Source organism: Thalassophryne amazonica, chromosome 4, assembly GCF_902500255.1.
Source record: "Thalassophryne amazonica chromosome 4, fThaAma1.1, whole genome shotgun sequence".
In the NCBI taxonomy this organism is placed as follows: domain Eukaryota; kingdom Metazoa; phylum Chordata; class Actinopteri; order Batrachoidiformes; family Batrachoididae; genus Thalassophryne; species Thalassophryne amazonica.
This window is the reverse complement of record NC_047106.1, coordinates 5,580,312-5,602,170: the sequence shown is the minus strand read 5'-3', so window position 1 is coordinate 5,602,170 and position 21,859 is coordinate 5,580,312. Positions and strand designations below refer to the sequence as shown.

Genomic DNA, 21,859 nt, shown 5'->3' with positions numbered 1-21,859 from the left:
GGACTGCAACATTCAGCGCATTCTCTCTACTGGAAAAAAAAAAAATTACTGATGGAAGACCAATCCAGTAGCCACACCCTCTTCCCCCGCAGCCATGCTTATCTAACGTGTTCGAAATAAAATCTTTTTTTTTACCTCATTAATAACCCTGAAGTGTCCCATCCCACTTTTTTTTTGACTGTGTTGCAAGACCTAACTGCAGGAATCCATGTATAGTGACCAAACAAAACATGAAATTCTTGGGGTTATGCTGTCTGCAATGAGATGAGCATCCAGTCTAAAACTTGTGCCAAATCCCAATGCGGATTTGTGCTGGATCCACTGTGGCAACCCTGAACAAACATGAGTAACCACGAGGCAAATAACATCCAGTCTGCTATAGAATACAAGTCAAAGTTAAATCTGATTTATTTGTATCTTCCATATTGCCCCACTTTTTTTGATTTGGTGTTGAACATCCAAAGACAGTCCTCGTAAATAAATGGATAAAAATGGTAAATGGACTGCATTTATATAGCGCTTTTCCATCTGCATCAGACATTCAAAACGCTTTACAATAGTGCCTCACATTCACCCCGATGTCAGGCTGCTGCCACACAAGGTGCTCGCTACACACAAGGTTAAAGACCTTGCCCAAGGGCCCTTAGTGATTTTCCAGTCAGGCTGGGATTTGAACCGAGCATCTTCTGGTGTCAAGCCCAACGCCTTAACCACTAGACCATCACCTCCCCATAACCGTAACAAACGACATGATGGGGTATTTACTGGAAATGGAAAGTAACCCGCTAGTTTGTAGACTTCGTTGTTCTACACATACAGAACACGTACGGGAGATTTTTGACTAACACAAGAATGTTTGATCACTGGTGTTAGCTTCTCTGTTGGTGTTGAACCTCTACTGGTGGTTGGCTCTCACTGCGGTATTGTATCACTTCCTGTTCCGGAGCACAGCAGTGTTTTGCTGTATCTGTTAGCTGTTTAATCTGCGCAGTTAGATTGATCTAGTTAACTAGATAACGATTTGTTTCACAGTGTAATCTTCATGTGCCTTAACTAAAGCACTCCCTCTGCTGAATCAACTCTAAATTATTTACACATTATTCACTTTGCGTGTTTTTAGGAATCCGCTAGCTTAGCGCAGCTACTAGCTCTTAGCCGGTTTAGCATGGCGGCTTGTCCTGTCTCTCCCGCACTTTTCTGCTCTGGGTGTGAAATGTTTAGTTATTCCTCGGCCTCCTTTAGCAGTAATGGTACTTGTAATAAGTGTAGCTTATTTGTAGCTTTGGAGGCCAGGCTGGGCGAATTGGAGACTCGGCTCCGCACCTTGGAAAATCCTACAGCTAGCCAGGCCCCTGTAGTCGGTGCGGACCAAGGTAGCTTAGCCGCCGCTAGTTCCCCTCTGGCAGATCCCGAGCAGCCGGGAAAGCAGGCCAACTGGGTGACTGTGAGGAAGAAGCGTAGTACTAAACAGAAGCCCCGTGTACACCGCCAACCCGTTTACATCTCTAACCGTTTTTCCCCACTCGGCGACACACCCGCTGAGGATCAAATTCTGGTTATTGGCGACTCTGTTTTGAGAAATGTGAAGTTAGCGACACCAGCAACCATAGTCAATTGTCTTCCGGGGGCCAGAGCAGGTGAAATTGAAGGAAATTTGAAACTGCTGGCTAAGGCTAAGCGTAAATTTGGTAAGATTGTAATTCACGTCGGCAGTAATGACACCCGGTTACTCCAATCGGAGGTCACTAAAATTAACATTGAATCGGTGTGTAACTTTGCAAAAACAATGTCGGACTTTGTAGTTTTCTCTGGGCCCCTCCCCAATCGGACCAGGAGTGACATGTTTAGCCGCATGTTCACCTTGAATTGCTGGCTGTCTGAGTGGTGTCCAAAAAAATGAGGTGGGCTTCATAGATAATTGGCAAAGCTTCTGGGGAAAACCTGGTCTTGTTAGCAGAGACGGCATCCATCCCACTTTGGATGGAGCAGCTCTCATTTCTAGAAATCTGGCCAATTTTCTTAAATCCTCCAAACCGTGACTATCCAGGGTTGGGACCAGGAAGCAGAGTTGTAGTCTTACACACCTCTCTGCAGCTTCTCTCCCCCTGCCATCCCCTCATTACCCCATCCCCGTAGAGATGGTGCCTGCTCCCAGACCACCAATAACCAGTAAAAATCTATTTAAGCATAAAAATTCAAAAAGAAAAAATAATATAGCACCTTCAACTGCACCACAGACTAAAACAGTTAAATGTGGTCTATTAAACATTAGGTCTCTCTCTTCTAAGTCCCTGTTAGTAAATGATATAATAATTGATCAACATATTGATTTGTTCTGCCTTACAGAAACCTGGTTACAGCAGGATGAATATGTTAGTTTAAATGAGTCAACACCCCCGAGTCACACTAACTGACAGAATGCTCGTAGCACGGGCCGAGGGGGAGGATTAGCAGCAATCTTCCATTCCACCTTATTAATTAATCAAAAACCCAGACAGAGCTTTAATTCATTTGAAAGCTGGACTCTTAGTCTTGTCCATCCAAATTGGAAGTCCCAAAAGCCAGTTTTATTTGTTGTTATCTATCGTCCTCCTGGTCGTTACTGTGAGTTTCTCTGTGAATTTTCGGACCTTTTGTCTGACTTAGTGCTTAGCTCAGATAAGATAATTATAGTGGGCGATTTTAACATCCACACAGATGCTGAGAATGACAGCCTCAACACTGCATTTAATCTATTATTAGACTCTATTGGCTTTGCTCAAAATGTAAATGAGTCCACCCACCACTTTAATCATAGCTTAGATCTTGTTCTGACTTATGGTATGGAAATAGAAGACTTAACAGTATTCCCTGAAAACCCCCTTCTGTCTGATCATTTCTTAATAACATTTACATTTACTCTGATGGACTACCCAGCAGTGGGGAATAAGTTTCATTACACTAGAAGTCTTTCAGAAAGCGCTGTAACTAGGTTTAAGGATATGATTCCTTCTTTATGTTCTCCAATGCCATATACCAACACAGGGCAGAGTAGTAATGACTTCATGACTTTCTTTGCTAATAAAATTTTAACTATTAGAGAAAAAATTACTCATAACCATCCCAAAGACATATCGTTCTCTTTGGCTGCTTTCAGTGATGCCGGTATTTGGTTAGACTCTTTCTCTCCGATTGTTCTGTCTGAGTTATTTTCATTAGTTACTTCCTCCAAACCATCAACATGTCTATTAGACCCCATTCCTACCAGGCTGCTCAAGGAAGCCCTACCATTAATTAATGCTTCGATCTTAAATATGATCAATCTGTCTTTATTAGTTGGCTATGTACCACAGGCTTTTAAGGTGGCAGTAATTAAACCATTACTTAAAAAGCCATCACTTGACCCAGCTATCTTAGCTAATTATAGGCCAATCTCCAACCTTCCTTTTCTCTCAAAAATTCTTGAAAGGGTTGTTGTAAAACAGCTAACTGATCATCTGCAGAGGAATGGTCTATTTGAAGAGTTTCAGTCAGGTTTTAGAATTCATCATAGTACAGAAACAGCATTAGTGAAGGTTACAAATGATCTTCTTATGGCTTCAGACAGTGGACTCATCTCTGTGCTTGTTCTGTTAGACCTCAGTGCTGCTTTTGATACTGTTGACCATAAAATTTTATTACAGAGATTAGAGCATGCCATAGGTATTAAAGGCAATGTGCTGCGGTGGTTTGAATCATATTTATCTAATAGATTACAATTTGTTCATGTAAATGGGGAATCTTCTTCACAGACTAAGGTTAATTATGGAGTTCCACAAGGTTCTGTGCTAGGACCAATTTTATTCACTTTATACATGCTTCCCTTAGGCAGTATTATTAGACGGCATTGCTTAAATTTTCATTGTTACGCAGATGATACCCAGCTTTATCTATCCATGAAGCCAGAGGACAAGCCTTCAGTTAATTCAAAATGCTGCAGCTAGAGTACTGACAGGGACTAGAAGGAGAGAGCATATCTCACCCATATTGGCCTCTCTTCATTGGCTTCCTGTTAATTCTAGAATAGAATTTAAAATTCTTCTTCTTACTTATAAGGTTTTGAATAATCAGGTCCCATCTTATCTTAGGGACCTCATAGTACCATATCACCCCAATAGAGCGCTTCGCTCTCAGACTGCAGGCTTACTTGTAGTTCCTAGGGTTTGTAAGAGTAGAATGGGAGTCAGAGCTTTCAGGCTCCTCTCCTGTGGAACCAGCTCCCAATTCAGATCAGGGAGACAGACACCCTCTCTACTTTTAAGATTAGGCTTAAAACTTTCCTTTTTGCTAAAGCTTATAGTTAGGGCTGGATCAGGTGACCCTGAACCATCCCTTAGTTATGCTGCTATAGACGTAGACTGCTGGGGGGTTCCCATGATGCACTGAGTGTTTCTTTCTCTTTTTGCTCTGTATGCACCACTGCCTTGCAATATGAAGTGCCTTGGGGCAACTGTTTGTTGTGATTTGGAGCTATATAAATGAAATTGATTTGATTTGATTCTCTTCACAGGCTTCCTGAGAGTATGAGAGCTGATTTAAAGGTTTCCTTGTTGACTTGCACCGAATGCTTGTAAACCCTCTTATGTGACGGAACTCATTGAGACGTACGGAGAATCCGGTGCCATGTAGTCTCAGGATGCATGTTTGCTTTTGGGTCCCAGGATTAAAAAGAAGTCTGCAGGCCATAGGGCTTTTGCTTATTGTGTTCTGGCTTCCAGAAGAATAATTCTTCCACTGCTATTTATCTCTGCAGGTCTGTGCCAGCTGAACCTGACCGGACCCGACGGGTACATTGAGGTACCACCTCAGTCCAGCTCCACCTTCCAGTCCACTGTGGACTGTAGCTACACCATCATTGTCTACTTGGGCTACGGAGTGGAGATCCAGGTCAGAACCAGGATGCGTTACCGGTTCAGTATTTGTGTGTGCATGTAACACCGAGGCTTCTGTAGCCCTGCTTCACTCCAGCTTCACCTCCGCCTGGCAACTCATACAGAGCTTTCAATCATAACAGCACCCTAAAAAAATGATTGGTATTTAGTTATTCATATTTTTTTATTTTAGTGATTAGATATTTTTGTTTGTTTTACATTAGGTGATCCCTTTCATATTTGGCACACAGCTTCGTCTTTAAGTAAACCACAGATTATGCAGAGTAACACAGCAGCAGACAGCACCAAAACCTTTAACCTTTGTAATATCAAGCAATTTATAGACACTTTATTTTTATGATAATATTTTAATGTGGTTACACCATGATCCTGACTCAAAGTCGTTACAACTGACAAATATCTTTTGTGCAGCAAACAGTTTGAATGTCCTCAACAGTAAAATAAAAAAGTGAAATTTATTGAGTAATTCACACTCACTCACTCATCTTCAACTGCTTATCCAGGATCGGGTCGCGGGGGCAACAATTCTAACAGGGGACCCCAGACTTCCCTTTCCCGTGCCACATTCACAACCTCTGACTGGGGGATCCCAAGGTGTTCCCAGGCCAGTGTGGAGATATAATCTCTCCACCTAGTCCCGGGTCTTCCCCGGGGTCTTCTTCCAGGTGGACGTGCCTGGAACACCTCCCTAGGGAGGCGCCCAGGGGGCATCCTTACCAGATGCCTGAACCACCTCAGCTGGTTCTTTTCAACATGAAGGAGTAACGGCTCTACTCTGAGCACCCCACGGATGACCAAGCTTCTCACCTTATCTCTCAGGGAGACACCAGCCACCCTCCTAAGGAAGCCCATTTTGGCCGCTTGTACCCACGATCTAGTTCTTTTGGTCATGACCCAACCCTCATGACCATAGGTGAGGTTAGGAATGAAGATTGACCAGTAGATCGAGAGCTTCACCTTTTGGCTCAGCTCGCTTTACATCACAACAGTACACGATCCAAGTCCTCAAAACACATGTAGACTGGATGGGCATACTCCCAGGCCCCCTCCAGGATCCTTGTGAGAGTGAAGAGCTGGTTGGTTGTTTCACGGCCAGTATGAAACCTGCAATGTTCCACTTTAATCCAGGTTTGACTATCAGCCAAGCCCTCCTTTCCAGCACCCTGGAGTAGACTTTACCAGGGAGGCTGAGTAGTATGATATGCTTGTAATTGGCACACTGGTCCCCTTTTTTAAATATGGGGACCACCACCCCAGTTTGCCACTCCTTAGGCAATGTCCCAGTCCTTAACACAGTGTTGAAGAGACGTCTCATCCAAGACAGTCCCTCCACACCCAGAGCCTTCAGCATTTCTGGACGGTTCTCATCAACCCCTGGGACTTTGCCACTGCAGAGGTGTTTGACTACCTCAGTGACTTCCACCAGGGAAATTGATGATGATCCCCCATCAGTTTCCAGCTTCGCTCCTACTATAGAGGGTGCTCTAGTCTGATGCAGGAGTTCCTCAAAGTGTTGCTTCCAGTGCCCGATTATGTCCTCAGCTGAGGTCAACAGAGCCCCATCCTTGCTGTAAATGGCTTGGATGGTTCCCCATTTTCCTTTCCTGAGGTGCCTCACGGTCTGCCAGAAGCACCTTGGTGCCGACCAAAGGTCCTTCTCCATGGTTACTCCGAAGTCCTCTCGCACACGCTGCTTTGCCTCCCCCACAGCAGAGGGTGCTGCCCTTTGAGTCTGTCGGTGCTTACAACTGTCTCAGGAGTCCTCTGAAATAACATATCCTGGAAGGACTCCTTCAGTTGGATGGCATTCCTGACCACCAGTGTCTGTCATAGTGTTCGCCGCTTGCCTCCCTTTGAGGCACCTAAGACCTTCAGGTCACAGCTCCCTGTTAAGGTTTCAGGAATGGACGTTTTGAACATTGCTAGCCAGGCCCCTCTAGTCGGTGCGGACCAAGGTAGCTTAGCCGCCGTTAGTTACCCCCTGGCAGATCCCGAGCAGCCGGGAAAGCAGGCCGACTGGGTGACTGTGAGGAGGAAGCGTAGCCCTAAACAGAAGCCCCGTGTACACCGCCAACCCGTTCACATCTCTAACCATTTTTCCCCACTCGACGACACACCCGCCGAGGATCAAACTCTGGTTATTGGCGACTCTGTTTTGAGAAATGTGAAGTTAGCGACACCAGCAACCATAGTCAATTGTCTTCCGGGGGCCAGAGCAGGCGACATTGAAGGAAATTTGAAACTGCTGGCTAAGGCTAAGCGTAAATTTGGTAAGATTGTAATTCACGTCGGCAGTAATGACACCCGGTTACGCCAATCAGAGGTCACTAAAATTAACATTAAATCGGTGTGTAACTTTGCAAAAACAATGTCGGACTCTGTAGTTTTCTCTGGGCCCCTCCCCAATCGGACCGGGAGTGACATGTTTAGCCGCATGTTCTCCTTGAATTGCTGGCTGTCTGAGTGGTGTCCAAAAAATGAGGTGGGCTTCATAGATAATTGGCAAAGCTTCTGGGGAAAACCTGGTCTTGTTAGGAGAGACGGCATCCATCCCACTTTGGATGGAGCAGCTCTCATTTCTAGAAATCTGGCCAATTTTCTTAAATCCTCCAAACCGTGACTATCCAGGGTTGGGACCAGGAAGCAGAGTTGTAGTCTTACACACCTCTCTGCAGCTTCTCTCCCCCTGCCATCCCCTCATTACCCCATCCCCGTAGAGACGGTGCCTGCTCCCAGACTACAAATAACCAGCAAAAATCTATTTAAGCATAAAAATTCAAAAAGAAAAAATAATATAGCACCTTCAACTGCACCACAGACTAAAACAGTTAAATGTGGTCTATTAAACATTAGGTCTCTCTCTTCTAAGTCCCTGTTGGTAAATGATATAATAATTGATCAACATATTGATTTATTCTGCCTTACAGAAACCTGGTTACAGCAGGATGAATATGTTAGTTTAAATGAGTCAACACCCCCGAGTCACACTAACTGTCAGAATGCTCGTAGCACGGGCCGGGGCGGAGGATTAGCAGCAATCTTCCATTCCAGCTTATTAATTAATCAAAAACCCAGACAGAGCTTTAATTCATTTGAAAGCTTGACTCTTAGTCTTGTCCATCCAAATAGGAAGTCCCAAAAACCAGTTTTATTTGTTATTATCTATCGTCCACCTGGTCGTTACTGTGAGTTTCTCTGTGAATTTTCAGACCTTTTGTCTGACTTAGTGCTTAGCTCAGATAAGATAATTATAGTGGGCGATTTTAACATCCACACAGATGCTGAGAATGACAGCCTCAACACTGCATTTAATCTATTATTAGACTCTATTGGCTTTGCTCAAAAAGTAAATGAGTCCACCCACCACTTTAATCATATCTTAGATCTTGTTCTGACTTATGGTATGGAAATAGAAGACTTAACAGTATTCCCTGAAAACTCCCTTCTGTCTGATCATTTCTTAATAACATTTACATTTACTCTGATGGACTACCCAGCAGTGGGGAATAAGTTTCATTACACTAGAAGTCTTTCAGAAAGCGCTGTAACTAGGTTTAAGGATATGATTCCTTCTTTATGTTCTCTAATGCCATATACCAACACAGTGCAGAGTAGCTACCTAAACTCTGGAAGTGAGATAGAGTATCTCGTCAATAGTTTTACATCCTCATTGAAGACAACTTTGGATGCTGTAGCTCCTCTGAAAAAGAGAGCTTTAAATCAGAAGTGCCTGACTCCGTGGTATAACTCACAAACTCGTAGCTTAAAGCAGATAACCCGTAAGTTGGAGAGGAAATGGCGTCTCACTAATTTAGAAGATCTTCACTTAGCCTGGAAAAAGAGTTTGTTGCTCTATAAAAAAGCCCTCCGTAAAGCTAGGACATCTTTCTACTCATCACTAATTGAAGAAAATAAGAACAACCCCAGGTTTCTTTTCAGCACTGTAGCCAGGCTGACAAAGAGTCAGAGCTCTATTGAGCCGAGTATTCCATTAACTTTAACTAGTAATGACTTCATGACTTTCTTTGCTAACAAAATTTTAACTATTAGAGAAAAAATTACTCATAACCATCCCAAAGACGTATCGTTATCTTTGGCTGCTTTCAGTGATACCGGTATTTGGTTAGACTCTTTCTCTCCGATTGTTCTGTCTGAGTTATTTTCATTAGTTACTTCATCCAAACCATCAACATGTTTATTAGACCCCATTCCTACCAGGCTGCTCAAGGAAGCCCTACCATTATTTAATGCTTCGATCTTAAATATGATCAATCTATCTTTGTTAGTTGGCTATGTACCACAGGCTTTTAAGGTGGCAGTAATTAAACCATTACTTAAAAAGCCATCACTTGACCCAGCTATCTTAGCTAATTATAGGCCAATCTCCAACCTTCCTTTTCTCTCAAAAATTCTTGAAAGGGTAGTTGTAAAACAGCTAACTGATCATCTGCAGAGGAATGGTCTATTTGAAGAGTTTCAGTCAGGTTTTAGAATTCATCACAGTACAGAAACAGCATTAGTGAAGGTTACAAATGATCTTCTTATGGCTTCAGACAGTGGACTCATCTCTGTGCTTGTTCTGTTAGACCTCAGTGCTGCTTTTGATACTGTTGACCATAAAATTTTATTACAGAGATTAGAGCATGCCATAGGTATTAAAGGCACTGCGCTGCGGTGGTTTGAATCATATTTGTCTAATAGATTACAATTTGTTCATGTAAATGGGGAATCTTCTTCACAGACTAAAGTTAATTATGGAGTTCCACAAGGTTCTGTGCTAGGACCAATTTTATTCACTTTATACATGCTTCCCTTAGGCAGTATTATTAGACGGTATTGCTTAAATTTTCATTGTTACGCAGATGATACCCAGCTTTATCTATCCATGAAGCCAGAGGACACACACCAATTAGTTAAACTGCAGGATTGTCTTACAGACATAAAGACATGGATGACCTCTAATTTCCTGCTTTTAAACTCAGATAAAACTGAAGTTATTGTACTTGGCCCCACAAATCTTAGAAACATGGTGTCTAACCAGATCCTTACTCTGGATGGCATTACCCTGACCTCTAGTAATACTGTGAGAAATCTTGGAGTCATTTTTGATCAGGATATGTCATTCAAAGCGCATATTAAACAAATATGTAGGACTGCTTTTTTGCATTTACGCAATATCTCTAAAATCAGAAAGGTCTTGTCTCAGAGTGATGCTGAAAAACTAATCCATGCATTTATTTCCTCTAGGCTGGACTATTGTAATTCATTATTATCAGGTTGTCCTAAAAGTTCCCTAAAAAGCCTTCAGTTAATTCAAAATGCTGCAGCTAGAGTACTGACGGGGACTAGAAGGAGAGAGCATATCTCACCCATATTGGCCTCTCTTCATTGGCTTCCTGTTAATTCTAGAATAGAATTTAAAATTCTTCTTCTTACTTATAAGGTTTTGAATAATCAGGTCCCATCTTATCTTAGGGACCTCGTAGTACCATATCACCCCAATAGAGCGCTTCGCTCTCAGACTGCAGGCTTACTTGTAGTTCCTAGGGTTTGTAAGAGTAGAATGGGAGGCAGAGCCTTCAGCTTTCAGGCTCCTCTCCTGTGGAACCAGCTCCCAATTCAGATCAGGGAGACAGACACCCTCTCTACTTTTAAGATTAGGCTTAAAACTTTCCTTTTTGCTAAAGCTTATAGTTAGGGCTGGATCAGGTGACCCTGAACCATCCCTTAGTTATGCTGCTATAGACGTAGACTGCTGGGGGGTTCCCATGATGCACTGTTTCTTTCTCTTTTTGCTCTGTATGCACCACTCTGCATTTAATCATTAGTGATCGATCTCTGCTCCCCTCCACAGCATGTCTTTTTCCTGGTTCTCTCCCTCAGCCCCAGCCAGGGGTTTTACATAATTATTGTATGGCCTTGCCTTACAATATAAAGCGCCTTGGGGCAACTGTTTGTTGTGATTTGGCGCTATATAAAAAAATTGATTGATTGATTGATTGCCCCTTCTGGTTCGATGCCCCCAACCTCCACAGGGATACCAGAAAAGCTCTGTTTAACAGTGGGATCCTCCAGATGTTCCCATTTCACCCACACTATCTGTCTGGGCTTACCAGGTCTCTCCAAAGTCCTCCCCCACCCTCTGATCCAACCCACCACCAGATGATGATCAGTTGACAGCTCTGCCCCTCTCTTCACCCGAGTGTCCAGAACATGCGGCTTCAGATCAGATCACAAACTCGAACATCAATCTTTGGCCTAGGGTGCTCTGGTACCATGTACACTTATGAGCATTCTTATGTTTGAACACGGTGTTCGTTATGGACAGTCCATGACTACCACAGAAGTCCAACAACAAACGGCCGCTCTGGTTTACGTAGATCAGGGAGGTCGTTCCTCCCAATGATGACAGAGACACCTCTCTAGGTTTCTCTGTCATTGCCTGTGTGTGCGTTGAAGTCCCCAGCAGAACAATGGAGTCCCTCACTGGAGCCCCATACAGGACTCCATTCAAACTCCAAGAAGGCTGAATACTCCGAACTGCTGTTTAGTGCATACACGCAAACAACAGTCCAGGAGTGTGAGCTCAGATGCCTGACGGAGGAATCTCATGTCTGCCACTTGTATTCATTCATTATTCTTTCAGCCATTCCCCAAAGCTCATGATCATAGGTGAGGATAGGATTATGAATCGACTGGTAAATTGAGAACCTTGCCTTCCGGCTCAGCTCCTTCTTTACCACGACGGTCTGGTACAACTTCTGTAAAATTTCAGACACTGCCCCAATCCTTCTATCTCCCTCTCCAATTTACCCCAATTTAGACCCTGAGATACTTAAACTCCTCCACTTGGGGCAGTAACTCTCCCCTGACCCACAGGGGACAATCCACTGTTTTCAGACAGAGGAGCATGGCTTCAGATTTCGAGGTGATGATTCTCATCCCAGTCGCTTTAATCTGCCTCAAACGAGCTCAGTGCACATTGGAGGTCACTGTCTGATGAAGCCAACAGAGCCACATCATCTGCAAATAGTAGAGACACTCTCCAGTCCCTGACTGCACCTTGAAATCCTGTCCATGAACATCACAGACAGGATTGGTAATGAGGGGCAGCCCTCGTGGAGCCCAACTCCCACCGGAAACAGGTCTGATGTAATGTCTAATGTGGAAACAGCTCCTACTTTGGTCATATAGAGAACAGATCGCACAATGCAGTCAGTCTGGAACCCCATACTCCCGCCGCACCCCCCACAGGATACCTCAGAGGACCTGGTCATATGCCTTTTCCAAGTCCACAAAACACATGTAGACTGGTTGGTCATCCTCCCAAGACCCCTCAAATATCCTTGTGAGGGTAAGGAGCTGGTCCACATTCCACAACCAGGACAGAACCTGGATTGCTCCTCCTGAATCTGAGGTTTGACTAACGGACTAAGTCTTCTCTCTAGTACCCTGGCATAGACTTTCCCATGGAGGCTGAGAAGTGTGATTCCTGTATAATTGGAACATACTCTCCAGTCTCACCAAATATTTACTTTCATTTTTTTCCCTAATCCATCTTTATCTTATTTGGGTAATTTGAATGTACAGAACATTAATTATGGCAGCACGGTGGCTTAGTGGTTAGCACTGTTGCCTCACAGCGAGAAGGTCATGGGTTCAATTCCTGCCTGTGGCCTTTTTGTATGGAGTTTGTATGCTCTCCCCGTGTTTGCGTGGGTTTCCTCCGGGTGCTCCAGTTTCCTCCCACATCCAAAGACATGTGGGTTAGGTGGATTGGAATCTTTAAATTGTCCGTAGGTGTGCGTGTGGGTGTGACTGTGTTTGTCTGTCTGTTTGTGGCCCTGCGACAGACTGGTGTCCTGTCCTGGGTGTACCCCGCCTCGCGCTCTTTGACTGCTGGGATAGGCTCCAGCCCCCCACGATCCTCAATTGGACTAAGCGGTTGAAGATGTGTGTGTGTGTGTGTGTGAACATTAATTATATAGATGTGAATATGAGACTTTAAATTCAGAGCTGAGTTATTTCGGTCATTTTGAAACTTCACCCCTGCAGAGGGATTTTTTTTTTTTAAACCCCGTTGTTGCCAGTGCCTGGCTTTGGGCGTGTTGTTTATGCATTTAAATGGATTGGCTTCCTCACAGTGTGACATGTTGACACCAAAATCAATAGTGTGTTTGTGACCCATGCCAGGCTTAGTTTTTATTTGTACAGACACTGTGTTGTCCTCGTGCCCTTAATGGCTTTGGAGCGACAGGCCAAATCACCGTCGCTGTTCAAACCGTTAAAAATGCCCAGAATGATGTTGGCCTGTTGTCGATGGCTTCAATTATCCTTTTCATTTCTCGTCAACAATAGCTCTCAGCCCTGTACAGCTCACATGGCCGTCAGCGCCACAAGAGCAATCCACCGCTCGTTTTAAAAATCAAGCCTCATTACACCCAGCAGATCTCTGCAAATTCAGCAACAAGCACTTCGCCGACCGATCAAAGGTCAACAGACTTTTGTCTTCTAAACATGTTTCAACATTGTCTTGTGTCAGCTCACATCTTTGCATTATGAGGTCAGAAATAAATTAACCTGGTTTCAAGACAATAAGAACAAGTAAATAATTAACATTCCATCCTGGTAGGTGTGGTCTCCTCCACCCTAATGGAATTAACAAGGACCAAAATTTGTCCAGTTGAAAATTTATGGCTGATTGTAGCTTTTATTTATGGTCAGCGGTGAAAGTAGTTTTAATTCCTTGCCGGTGCTGTTACAATCTGTATCGCTTTGTCTTGTTCATCTCTTCTTGAGTGTTCTTGAAAACAACAAACAGTTCAATATTTTAGTACGCGCATTGACAAAAAAGGAATTAGAACCAGTTGACATATGACTTGAACTATTTTCCAGTGAGAGGTGACCTATAAGAGGTTTATGTGACAAAACATTCATTTCAATAACTGCTTAATTCTACACATAGACGCTTAATTCTCTTTCTCTTCAGAACATCACATTCAGCACTTAATAGGATTATTATAAACAGAATCTCTGAAAAGGTACCGGCCGGGGCTCTGCGTTCACAGGATGCAGGACTGCTCTGTGTCCCAAGGGTGACTAAAAAGTCCGCGGGTCAGAGAGCCTTCTCATACCACGCCCATTTTGTGGAATGATCTCCCGGCCTCAATCAGACATTCAGATTCTGGGGAGACTTTTAAGAACAGACTGAAGACACATCTTTTTAATCAGTCTTATAGTTAGAATGTTATGTTGGCATCGTTTTAAAATTCTTTTACCTTTTTTTTTCTTTTTATTATGCTTTTTTTAACTTTTAATTGTGCTTTTGATCTTTTAATTTTATTTTACATTGTTCTTGAGGTGATGCTGTCACGAAATGGCACATTATAAATTGAATAAATTGAAAAATTGAACAGTTACGCTCTGATATATAGCCTACCCTTACCAAAAAATAGTACTGATAAGTATATAAAAAGTAAACTAGAAGTATACTTGAAACATACTTGCATATACTACTTTTTGGTAAGGGTAGTTTAACTATAGTTAAATAGAATAAACACTTGGACTGACTTAAACTATTTGTGTCCGTCATTCTTAAATGCTAAATATAACACAATGCTAAAATACCCTCGGCCGTATGAGCATGAAAATAGGAAACAGAATGTGACCTTTTGACCTCTTAGAATAGGTCAAGGTTAGGCATCTTTGAACTTGTCCAAGGTCTGTGTCGCAAGAATGTTCCCTGTGAATATGAAGACTCTGGCAGTAACAGGACTGGACCTATGCTGAAGACAGACAGGCAGACGGACAGAGAGACGGACAGACAGACGGGCGGACGGACAAACAGACAGCGGACGGACGCAAAGTCTTCGCAATACCTGATGGCCATACATTGGCCTCACGTAAAAATGTAATGCAACTGCCATGAAAGTTTTTTCAACTTGAGGAAGTATGCAGTTAAGTCAACTTGCTTTTATGAGATACTGTATGTTATTAGCTCATTCAAAATATAATTTTTAATGGGAACCAAATTGTTCTAATAAAATCATGCAGCCACATTACAACTGGCAAATTGAGTTGCTAGTTGTCATGCAAAGTTGTCAACTTAAAAACCTCTCATAGTTCGTTGAATTAGATTTTTAAAGTTGACTCTCCTTTTTATTTTTTCAAGTGTTTTGACATTTTTCCCTTCTTTTTTTCCTGAAAAAAAACCTCCATCTTAAAACAGTTAGTCTATCTAATATAGACTAGAACCACAAGAATGTTTTGAATTTTGAAGGAATTTTATTACTTGTCCCTGTGTGTACACCACTAACAGCCCACGGGCCAGGATCTGGCTGTGAGGGAATTTTCACAGGTGTGCATTCGCGCAGTGCACGTCAGTCATCTCCTGACAGAAAATATCTGAGCTACATTCTGTGATGTTGGAACAAAAGTACCCTATTTCCTTGATTAAGAGCCCAGGCTTTATTTTTTCAAACTGCGCTCAGACCCGGCGCTTAAAAGAGGCAGGCTTTTATTCAAGGCCAGCGAGTATTAACAAAATGCTGCTTGCTGCCTGCACTGTAATTTATAAGTTTCACACATATCCCTGAGTGTGGTGAACCAAAGAGAGCCGCTTTATATCTGTCATGTTCTGTCTTATAATGGGATGGTAAGAAATCAGTGCAGTGCTAAATCAAAACCATACCAGTGCTCCACCTACTGTCATTCCTCTGCAGCTGACACCATGGCATCTTTTAAGGTAACATTCTGCAGCAGATTTAGAAAAAATTAATTGCGAACTATATCTACCTTGCTGATTTTTTTTATTTTTTTTTATTTTTTTGGCAAATGCAACAGCTTGCAGCTTTGTCTCAATGGTGCAGGAATTGTACTTCCTTCTTCTAACATCACTAGGAGATGTTGGGAGTCAAATTGCCAGCATACTGTACATCAGCACATACGCTATAGCTAACCGCTAACTTTAGTATTGACTCTGGTACACTATCAGCTACTGACAGGCCAGTTTTAAGTTTAAGCACGGCCAACACTTCTGATTAGAATCAAAGGCAATCACAAACCCAGCACAAACAATGAATCAGAGCTTCTGTCTTTGTGCGCCCTGCCCACTGCTGTAAGGAAGAGTCATTGACATTCAACATACAGTGCCCCAGACATGTGGCAAAAGGCATATAAAGCAAAGCAGGTTTGACTTATGGTTTGATTTAAAAATCAAACTAATTCTATACGGTTTATTGATATTAACATTAACTCTGTCATTTTTACAAAGTGAAAATATCACAAATATCTTTTAGTTTTAACTTAATGCACTAATTCTGAAGGTTTGAGCATTAAAACTCACAGATGCCAAAAGGTATTATGGGAAAATGAGCCTCCTCATCACTGGTTGGCTGTTTATTTATTTGTAAAAAACCAACACACAAGTTACTGTAACATATGTGTTGGTTTTTACAAATAAATGTGTTTTTGTAAATATGTCATTTATTTTTCATTTGTAAAAAAAAAGACATTTGTAAAAATGAAAATTCTGTGTGATTCAGCGCACTGAATGGCAACTGTGTGACAGTTGGATGCTATTTACCAGTGTTGGATGCTGGTCTTACAAGGAGGGGAAGCTCAATTTCGGCCTACATCATAAAATGTGTCGGCTTATTTATACGTAAATTCTACCCTCCGTTCCTTTTCAAGAAAATGATCTGTGACCCTGTCGTACCAACAAGGTGCCTTTTCCAGGGACTTGACTAGTATCTTGTCAATGGCCAGCAGAGCTAGGCTGCTTAAACGGCCTTGGCCCATGGTGTTGTGGGTGTAAGACTTGAGCCGCTTTAAACAGGAGAAGCTCCTCTCTACACCTGCAGATGTAGCTCCAATCGTTGCCACTAATGACAATAGTTTGTACACCTGAGGCATTGCATTGTCCATCTCCATGTCTTTCAGAAACAGCAAGAAATCACATAGCTTTCCCCTGTTGCCCTGCAAGTCCTGGTTTGAATGTAGGACTTGAAGTTCAGACCTCAGTCTCCCTGAATCAAAGAACTGGCCAAAACTTTTCAGGACACTCTGAAATGCTTCCTCTGGAAACACTTGTCTCATCTCATCAAATTTCCCTGGATTGACCAATTCCAAGAAGCGCAGACTTTCCAGATCTGCAAAACGCCGAGGTAGCTGCTCTGTGAGATTGTCTAGGATGGCCATGTACAGATCTCTGTAGCGCTCCTTGGGATCCTGTAGTTGTGACAGACAACGTTTTCTCATGGGCTCAGTTTGTGGGTCTGATGTGAGATCTTCTGCTTTGGCATAAACAGCTTGGAAAGCCCCCTCTGACCTCTTCTCTTTGACAAAACCAAGAAGAGACTCAATTCTTTTCTTGCAGTACAGAACATCCATAGCTCTCTGCTGGACAATGTCAAACACCACATCAGTCTCAGAGAAGATTTGTTCATATGTGTACAACATGAACACAAACTCAAAATCCTCCAGTTTCATCAGAAGGCCTTTGGCACAGTCTAATGTGTCATCATCCATGGACTTATCTGCAATGATCATCTCAAACGTTTGCAGGAGGGCATCATAATTGTTTGCCACAGTGCTCACTATCCGTGATGTGAAATTCCATCGAGTAGGAGCATTTCTGGGCAACCTTGAGCAGCCTGCAGACTCAAGAAAAGACATCCTCTTTGTGGATTTTGAGAAAAATGTGGCAAACCCAGAGAGTGATGCAAAAAATATTCTGCACTCAGATAAGCATTTAGCCCCCTGAGACAGAACCAGGTTCAGTCTGTGTGCAGAGCAATGCACAAACATTGACCTGGGGGCTGTTGCTTTAACTTTGGCCTGCAAACCATTGAGAGCTGAAGCCATGACAGCAGCCCCATCATAGGTTTGCGTCACAAGTTTCTCCCTGAAATTGTAGCCCCGCATGTTCTCATTCAAGACTTCAAAAACAGACTGAGCATCTCTTCCCCCAGAAACATCAAAAAATCCAATAAAGCGCTCCTGAATTTGACCTGCCCTATCCACATAGTGAACAATGACAGAGTTGAGCATGGCGAGCTATATCAGTTGTTTCATCCACCTGCCATGCAAAAAAGGGAACAGCCTGGATTTCATCCTTGATCTCATCAGAAACAGTGGCTGAAAGAGCAGAGATCAAGTCATTCTGGATTGCATGAGACATACCAGAAAACACAGCTGATGACTGGAATTGTGTGGCCAGGACAGAGTCATATTTAGCTAATGTTTCATTAAACTCCCTGTAATTCCCCTTGTTGGATGATTCAACACTCTCATCATGCCCCCTAAATGACAGCTCCTGACGGCCAAGCAAGGAAGTCACATCAATAAGGCGGTTTAGGAAAGCTCTGTTTTGTTTAACTGCTTCATTATGTTTTGCTACTTGAATGCCAGCGCCTTCATTGATTACATGCTCAACCCTGACTCTGCCCAGGCAGCTTAACCTTACACATGCACTCACATGTTCATTACTTTTTTCATGCCTTTTGTATGCAGATCCCCCAAACCCACTTTTGACCAGACAACACATCCCTGAGATGGTTTCATCCAGAGGCATGGCCAACAGTACATTTTATTTGTTACAGCTCACTGAAGCTGCGGGTTTGAGTGAGAGAAAAGCTGCGTTGTTCCCAGTGATAAGAAGCTGATTCTGAACAAAAGTTGAGCGCGTTGTAGCACATATTTAGTCAATGACATGTACACACAACAGTATATATTTGATCACTTATTTTTTGACATTTTAGGGGAAGCTGAGCTTCACTTGCAGTCTTAGAGCAATCTCCTCTGCTATTTACACTCCCATCCAGTAGATGGCTGGGTTCTATATAATGCATGGAACAGCCAGAAACAGCCAAAACATAACCGACAGGACCTAACGTATGATTTTTAGGGTTTACAAATGTTTTTGACCATTCGGCTTTACTTACTATGCCAGCAAAAAACATTAGCAGGCCAAAAGTTAGTGAAACCAAATATAGCCGGAGCTAATTGGTCCTTTCATGGTTTTCAAAGTTAGTTGAAAGCCTAATCTGCTAACAAAAAAGTTATTTTAGCAGATTAGTGGAACTGTGCTCACCACTGATTTGGGAGATTTTTGTGCACCAAACATCCTCCTGTCAGATTCTGACAGTGAATAACAGTCAGCTGCCTGCATCAGGTGCTAATGTCTGGCAGGTACCAATCAAAATTGCCATCCAGACACTTCAGAAGTATTTCAGGATGACTTACAGACATTTGATGAGGAGAATAATGTTTCTTTCAGATGACATATTGTCAGTAGATGTGTTTATGCTGAAACTATGGTTGTGATGTGTTTTGAACATGTTTTTTTGGCAGGCAGCAGCCCTCCGGTCTTACCACAACGACGTACCCCTCTCAATCTTTTAGTATTACGTAGTTCGGGACTGCACTGACTTACTGTCAACCCTGCTTATAGTCTTTCAGTAACAGATGAAAGGGTTTCTGTACATCATTGCATATTTAAGGAAGGAACTGAGTCAAGACTCAACTGGTTTCACTGTCAGTTTGTTAACAGCTACAAATGCATATTTTCAGTTTTAATTAAAACCCAGATCCTGACTTGGAAAAATCACAGAAGAGTTATGTTCATTGGCCATAACAGTGAGTGTGGATGCAAAGGCCACATCTGATGTTTGATTGCTCACTCATAAACCAGACCGTTTCTAAAACAAGGCTGATATTTACCAAAGTAAACTACCCAAATGTTGAGGAGTACACAACCAATTATTGCTATTTTTCCATAATCAGCATCGACCGATGACATGCTCACGACGCCAATTAAACAAAAAATGCATACAAACTGATTAAAATTGAATGAACAGCATGTAAAGTCTGCCAGTCATACCTGCAAAACCAACCTGCGGAGCTTAGTGGCTGTTTTCACTTAAACCATTATTTTGTGTTTGTTTCACAGGTTATGATGTAAAACACAAATAAACATGGACACAAGGACAGGGGTGGTGGCCAAGTGGTTAGTACGCTTGGTTTCAGTGCAGAAGGTTCCCGGTTCAAATCCCACCCCTGCCACATTTCTCCATGTGAAGTGGAGCTGCGTCAGGAAGGCTTAAAACCTGTGCCAGTTCAACCTGCAGATCCACCTTGCATTTGCTGTGGCCACCCCGAGTGCAAACAAGGGAGCAGCTGAAGGGACTTACTAAACACGGACACAAGGAAGCAAAAAGCTTTTTCTTTAGTTCTGTGGCTGGCTGCGTGAGTGTATGTGCACTGGTAAAGCCAGGCAGACGGACCGAAGGACAGCGGTTTCTCTTGACAAGCACAACTTACAGTTGTGAATTAGACAATCAAGACAACATAACCTTCATGGATGAGCAACATCAGTGTAAAATAATCAGTATGAGTGAATGTTTCAGCCTTCATTCATGCAACATGTATGCTGACTACGTAACGCGGTGTACGGTAGACATCGAATGTCACCTCCACAAATGCATCTGTCTCGTACGTAACAGCATGATCACAGCCCCTCTATCCACTCCAGGGCTTTCAATGCCTGTTTGAAGCATTTGACCTTTTTGGGAAGGCTCATGCGAAGATTTAAGTAGCGCCCTTGTTTTTACCTGAACAGCCGCTCATCCACATGATTAACTCCAATAGCTTTGCTTCCTGCTGCTCATAAAATATACAATGGCCATTATGTGGCTGACCTTCCAGATGCCTGCCTTAATATATTTAAGATAAAAAATGAATATATGGTTGCAAATCATCGTCAATGATGTCTCCCAGCTTGCCAGTGTCATTATAAGAAAAGCACAGTCCAAGAAACTGAAAACAACTAAAAATGACGAGAGAACCTAAAGGCAACACAAGAGGAAATCCAGAGAACTGGAAAGTTCAAACACAGCCACAGACCAGGAAAGCATGAGCAAAACTAGAGAACAAGAAAGTGCAAGGACACCAAGAAACCCAGACAGTGCAAAGACAACAAGAAAGTACAGGAAAGTCTGAGAACAGGAAAAGCATGAGGAAAAGTAGCAAACTGGAAATTTAAAAATAAAAAAGCTAGCAAACTAGAAAACATGGAGAAAACTAGAGAACCAGAAAGTGCAAAGAAACCAAGAGACCTGGACCATGCAAAGACATCTATACAACAAGAAAGCACAGGAAAGCCGGATAACAGGAAAAGCACGAGGAAAAGTAGCAAACTGAAAAGCTAAGACAAAGCTTGCCAGAAAAAGCAAAATGAAAGTGTGGGGAAAGCTACCAAATTAGAAAGGATGAAGAAAACAAGAGAACCAACAAACAACAAAGACTGGTACAGAACTAGAAAGCATAGAAAAACTGGAGAACGGGAAACCATGAGGAAAATTAGAAATCTGAAAAGCTTAAAAAAAATAATAAAGCTAGTAAACTGGAATACATAAAGAAAGGTACAAAAACAGGGTAAGTAAGTAAACAGGAAAAACAGAAAGGACAAGGAAAGCTCATAAACCAGAAAGTGTGAAGAAGGCAAACAAAATTAAGGCATGAGAAAAGCAGGATAAGTGGAGATTGCAAGGACATGTGGGAAACACAAGAGAAACTAGAGAATCAGGAGAAAAAAAAGCCAAGGAATAAAGAGAACAGTTTAGAGAAAAAATAGCAGGGAGAGGTAGAGAATATGAACAACAATGAAGAAATCCAAAAGAAAAAGAAATGGATCAAGGAAGAAACCAAAAAAACGAAACAAAAAACAAAACAGGAAAAGAAGACACGCAGACCAAAAGGGGGAAAGTGAGTGCAGAAGAAAAGAGTGAGGGAGTGTTAAGAGACAAGTAAAACAGAGGTGTAAATACAAAACAAGGTAAAAGAATAAAGAGATGAGCAGAAACATAGTTAAAATAGACCTGCATTGAAATAAATGTGGTCAGATTTCAGAAAGAAATAGCTGACGTATTTATAAGACCCTTGTGAATGCA

General features: G+C 42.4%; 1 protein-coding gene across 1 annotated transcript in view; it reads left to right on the top strand.

Moving 5' to 3' along the window:
- The window catches only part of LOC117509313 (seizure protein 6-like), a 458,377-nt gene that overhangs the window by 199,110 nt on the left and 237,408 nt on the right, over positions 1–21,859 (top strand). Inside the window, exon 5 of the mRNA XM_034168976.1 lies at positions 4,772–4,905. Coding sequence (XP_034024867.1) covers positions 4,772–4,905 — 134 coding nt within the window. The remainder of the gene's footprint in view (positions 1–4,771; positions 4,906–21,859) is intronic.